The following is a 5,170-nucleotide window of genomic DNA, read 5'->3' as shown; positions in this document are numbered from 1 at the left end:
TAATCACGAGTGAAATTTATATTGGAAATCATTATTCTGAAATACAAGTTCTTTTAATTTAGAATTGTGTGTCTCTGAAGTGTTTGTGCCACTATAAAGTCAGAGGCACCAACTCAGGTTATCTGGGTTAGGGAAGCAGAGACTGACACTTACCTCAATTGAGTCTGCATTCTAGAATGTAAAAATAAGGAAAACAAACATTATCAAGATTTTTTCTGTTACTTGAATCTAATAGAGCACCATTCTCATGTGATTTATAGTAGTCATCGATAAAAATTAGAGCTTGAAAGAAAAATTTAGTGCTCACTAGTCTGCTTTTAAATTTGGGCTTCTGTATACATAAAATAAGGATATTTGAGAAAATGATTTGTTTTATTATTTATTTTAAATTTACAGTGTTTAACAATTTCTTAATAATATTAAATAAAAAGTTTAAATGTTTTCAATTCTCTCTACGAGCCTTAGCTATCATTGAAATTATTTGGGGCTATGAAAATGAATTAAGACATCTTCAGCTAATTATATATTCTGCTAAGTTCAGTTCTTGTGTCCTAAGCAGACATACTGGTAATTAAAATTCATCAATTTTTGTTTGAACATACTTTAACATGGATTCTATCCCATCTGCTGAGCTCCAGATTTTTTTCAGCATTTCACACTCTCTCTCATTGGCCTGTTCCAACTCCTTCTTAATATTACAGCAAACAAGGGTCTTACACTTCTCCAGTATGACAGGATTACAGGAAGCAAGCCTCTTAATTTGAATCATAACCTCTTGTGTGAAAGTTGCAGTCAAGAACACCTGAGAGACCAGGCCTTTGGCACATGCCTCTCGTGCTGTCAGCTTTCGCCCACCAATCAACATTTCATTGGCAGATGCTTCACCCATGATCCTTGGAAATGTAACAGTAGCACAGCCATCTGGACTCTGTCCAAAGGTCATATACGGGGTTTGAAACCAAGCCTTTTCATTAGCCCAAACCAAGTCACAAAGAGGTAGTATGGATGCACCTAGTCCAATGGCTGGACCATTGACTGATACAACAATAAGTTTTTTAAAATGAATAAAATGGTTCACAAAGTTCTTAATTGTGTCCACAATTTCAGTGCTCATTCTGTTTCTGTCATTCCGTAAATGCTTCGCAATGTACCCAAAATCAAGACCACAGCAGAAGACACTGCCAGCTGCGCTGAACAACACAAGCTTGCTGTCATCCACAGCAGCCGTTTCCAGAGCATTTATGATTTCTTTAATGACTTCTGTATTGAGGGCATTTTTCTCTGTTGATATAGTAGATAGCAATATCTGGGTGAATCCATGGTCTTTCTTGACAACAATGTCTCTGTATCTGTTGGCACTTTCTTTTAGCCTGATGGTGAAATACATCCTCTTGATAAAAGGCTGGTCTTTTCTATCATCAATAATCTCTCTTTTTCCACCTCTCACTCTTGAAACAGACGTATGCATGTTTGTTGTTCCATTGGCTGCTGAAGGGTCCATTAATACCACTATACTTTCTTTCTTATCTGACTCTGTGGCCATGGAAGCAGTAACTGAGTCAGACATCTGAGACATGAGTGGTTGTGTCTGGGTCCTGTTTTCTATTCTAGCCTCTTGTGTGTCAGAATCTGATGAAATTCTGATCGGTTTCTCTGCTGCCACCTTCAATGCCACCTTGTCCTCCTGAACTGGTGCAACAGGATCTAGTTTCTCAGGTTTCAGAAAAGACCTAACTGTGTCCTGGTCATTAACTGGACTATGAGGTACAAGTGTCTTGATAGTTGAATTTTTCTGTTTCAAATTTTTGGAGTCAGGGAGAAGTGAAGCTGTGTTTTCTCTAATGTTCTCTCTGGCAGCAAACAAGTTGTTGTTTTTGGATTTGTGGTGTTTGCCAGTCAATGGCATTTTAGAAGAGTTCTTAGAAAAGCTATATGTGGAAGTTCTGGAAGCTCGTTTCCTTACATTGTTTGAAGAAATTCCACTTATTCTGGTCCATGTCCATTTTGACTGTTTTTCAGTCTGTCGTCTGATAAAGTCACAAATACATTCTCTACAGTTTGTGAGGTTCTGCTCTGGTTCCCAAGTGTCATCCTGTTTGTCATAACCTTTCCACCGAACCAAATACTCTGTCTTCCCTTTTTGGTTTTGTCTTTTGTCAACAATAGCTTCCACCTCAAACTCCTGGGAAGCCATGAAGAAATAGACAGAATTGGGCAGTTGCTGTGCCTACCTTTATTCAGTTGGGTCTCATCATAGCCACATCTTTCTGCCTTCAGTGCTTCACCAGTTGCTAGGTATGGATGAGTCTCTTCCACTTCGTGGCCAAAGTTGTGTGAAGAAGCAGTCAGAGAGCCTTACCCTCTTACATTTACTCTGTGGTGGGACAGATTGGACTTGGTCTTATGATGCCAAGATAGCTTGCTAGGTAGCTTCAGGTAAGATTAGCTAAATCCACAGCTCCTACTCTTACAGAGTGCTCAAAGCTTTCTACCTGCCTGTTACTCTCTTTTGTCGTTGCCATGACAATTGTATTGAACATTCTGAAGTTATAACATTTTTAAAGTTATACTAGCTTACCTGTGACAACATGAAAACACATACTTCTCTATATGTTGGTCCCCTTTATTTTACTTATTCAGTTATCAAAATTATACTGTAATTATTGTATGTCAAAAATACATGTAAATTTTAGTGATAACTTTATATTAACTATATTAGTGTTTCAAATTATATGTAGAACAAATTGTGGAGCTACACATTGTTATTTATTTTTTTTTGTTTTATAATTGTTTATCTATTTCTCTTTATTTTAATTTTTATTTATTTATATTGCTATGTAGTGTCTGTTCACTTTACCATAAAGTAACCCCATAAAGCATTTCTTAAAGGATCATCTACTAAATAAAAAGTCCCCAGATTTCATTTGGGAATGTCATGATTTCTTCCTCACTATTGATGAACAATTTCTTTGCACATAAGTTTTCTGTTTGAAAGTTTTTTTTTACATCACTTGAAATGTGATAATCTGCTGCTTTGTGGTCTCTCAGTTTTCAGATTAAAAAAAAAATTGTTGATTATTTTTGAGAGTTGTTTTACGTAAATGTTCATTTCTTTTGCTGCTTTCAAGAATCTGTTTTTGTTTTAGATGGCTAAATTATCATTAAGTTTAAGTGTGTTTCTTTGAGTTTATCTCACTTGAGTTTTGTTGAGCATTTTGGTGTTTATTTACTTCCTCAAATTTGTGTCATTTTTGACCACTGCTTTTTAAATAAACTTCCTGATTTCTTCTCTCTTCCTTTGAACCTCCAAAATGTGTAACTGTGGCCACTTGATGGTTTCCAAGATGTTTCCAGCCTGTGTTCACATTTCTTCATTGCTTTTCTTCTTCTTCTTTTTTTCTTACATAATAATTTTAATTAATTGTTCTTTAGGTTTGCTGATATTTTTTTCTTTCCTCTATTCAAGCCTAGCTTTAATATTCTATAGTGAATATTTATTTCAGTTGCTTTACTTTTATCTGTATAATTTTGTCATTAAAATAATTTTATACCCTTTATTAATAATTATTTTTCCATGATTTTTCTGTGCTTTTTCATTTATTCTATTATCTTCCTATGAATATTAATTTTAAAAATCATTTTTTAGTAAACCTACCATTTGAGTTGTCTAGGAAAACCTGGAATTTGATATTATTTTTATTTTTTTCTTAGAATGAGCTGTAGTTTTATTTATTTATTTTTTTATTTCATGTTTCATGATTTGATAAATGATGAACAAGTGCATTTAAATTTCAAAATGCTGTTATTTTAAAAATCAGATTTTCTTTTTCTTTCTGGTTGAAAAGGTTTTTGTTTATTCATCATGTTGGCTCTTTCCGTACTGGAAATCAGTCCTACCAAAATTTATTTTTGGGTCTTTTTTGAACCTGCACAATTATGGCGTACATGGCATTATCATATAATTTATTTTTACTTTCATATATATGTATTTATTTTTGATTTTTTTTTTTTGTCTAACAATTTCTATTTCTTAAGAAGAAAAAAAAAAGAGAAAAAAGAGAGAGAGAGAGAGAAGAAATGTGCCCTGGTTCTTTAAATTATATTCTAAAAGTTGCTTGAACAGGAGGAGGAAAAGTATGAAACAATGACTATTCGCAATTGTTGGGACCTCCTCCTGAGAGTTTTAAGTCTGAATCATTTCTGTTTTTCTTCCAAGTTGCTTCCAAAGTATTTGCAATTACTATGGAAATTTTGTTTTTCATGCTGTAAACTGACAGTTAACCTCTGGAATTCCAAAATAATTGCATTCGGTTAATTTTGCCACTGGATCTATTGTTTAGTTGAAGAGAGACACATACAGTACTCTGTAGTCCACTGTCATGCCTTTTCCAAAAAATTGTATTATTTTAATACAAGTTTTGGCCCCTGAGTATTTCCACCTGAAGTAAGTCTAGCATAGAAACTATATAAATGAATCATTCATTTAATAATGCATTTACACCAGTCTGTGCCATTTTAAGCAAGAACACATTTAAGGTTATTACGAGTATAACATCATAAGTATAAAAGTAATTATGATAATATTTACTTTCTTGTTTTACATCTTTATTACCTTATTTGATCCTCAATTTCTCTTTTGTTCATAAAAAAAAAAAAAAAAAAAAAGATTATGTATGTAACACAACATGGTACTGGTACCCAAACAGAGATCTATAAATATGCAACAGAACAGATACCTCAGAAAGAATCCCATGCAACTAGAACCATCTGATCTTTGACAAACCAGACAAAAACAAGCAATGCGAAAATAATTCCATATTTAATAAAAGGTGTCTCTGAGAACACATGGACACAGGGAGGGGAGCAACACACACTGGGGTCTGTAGGGGAAAAATTGGGGGAGGAACGGGGGGTGTGGAGGTGGGGAGAGATAGCATGGGGAGAAACGCCAGATATAGGTGAAGGGGAGGAAGGCAGCAAATCACACTGCCATGTGTGTACCTATGCAACAATCGTGCACATTCTTCACATGTACCCCAAAACCTAAAATACAATAAAAAAAAAAGGAAAAAAGATAAATAAGCAAATGGTGTCTCAAAAACTGATTAGCCATATCCAGAAAGCTAAAATGAGATCCCTTCTTTACACAACATACGAAAAATACCTCTAG

General features: G+C 34.3%; 1 protein-coding gene across 1 annotated transcript; it reads right to left on the bottom strand.

Moving 5' to 3' along the window:
* Nucleotides 1-571: 571 nt before the first annotated feature.
* LOC141582977 (testis-specific chromodomain protein Y 1-like) lies at nt 572-2,313 on the bottom strand. Its single transcript, XM_074392421.1, has one exon. The coding sequence runs from the start codon at nt 2,192-2,194 to the stop codon at nt 572-574; it is 1,623 nt and encodes a 540-aa protein (XP_074248522.1). The 5' UTR covers nt 2,195-2,313.
* Nucleotides 2,314-5,170: the final 2,857 nt, after the last annotated feature.

This window comes from Saimiri boliviensis, chromosome Y, assembly GCF_048565385.1.
Source record: "Saimiri boliviensis isolate mSaiBol1 chromosome Y, mSaiBol1.pri, whole genome shotgun sequence".
NCBI classification, from domain to species: Eukaryota; Metazoa; Chordata; class Mammalia; order Primates; family Cebidae; genus Saimiri; species Saimiri boliviensis.
Note: the sequence above shows the minus strand (reverse complement) of the source record. Positions and strands in the feature narration are given on the sequence as shown.

Bases quoted from the DNA above. Each gene is read 5' to 3' on its own strand.
- LOC141582977 (XM_074392421.1), bottom strand. From the start codon at position 2,194: ATGGCTTCCCAGGAGTTTGAGGTGGAAGCTATTGTTGACAAAAGACAA.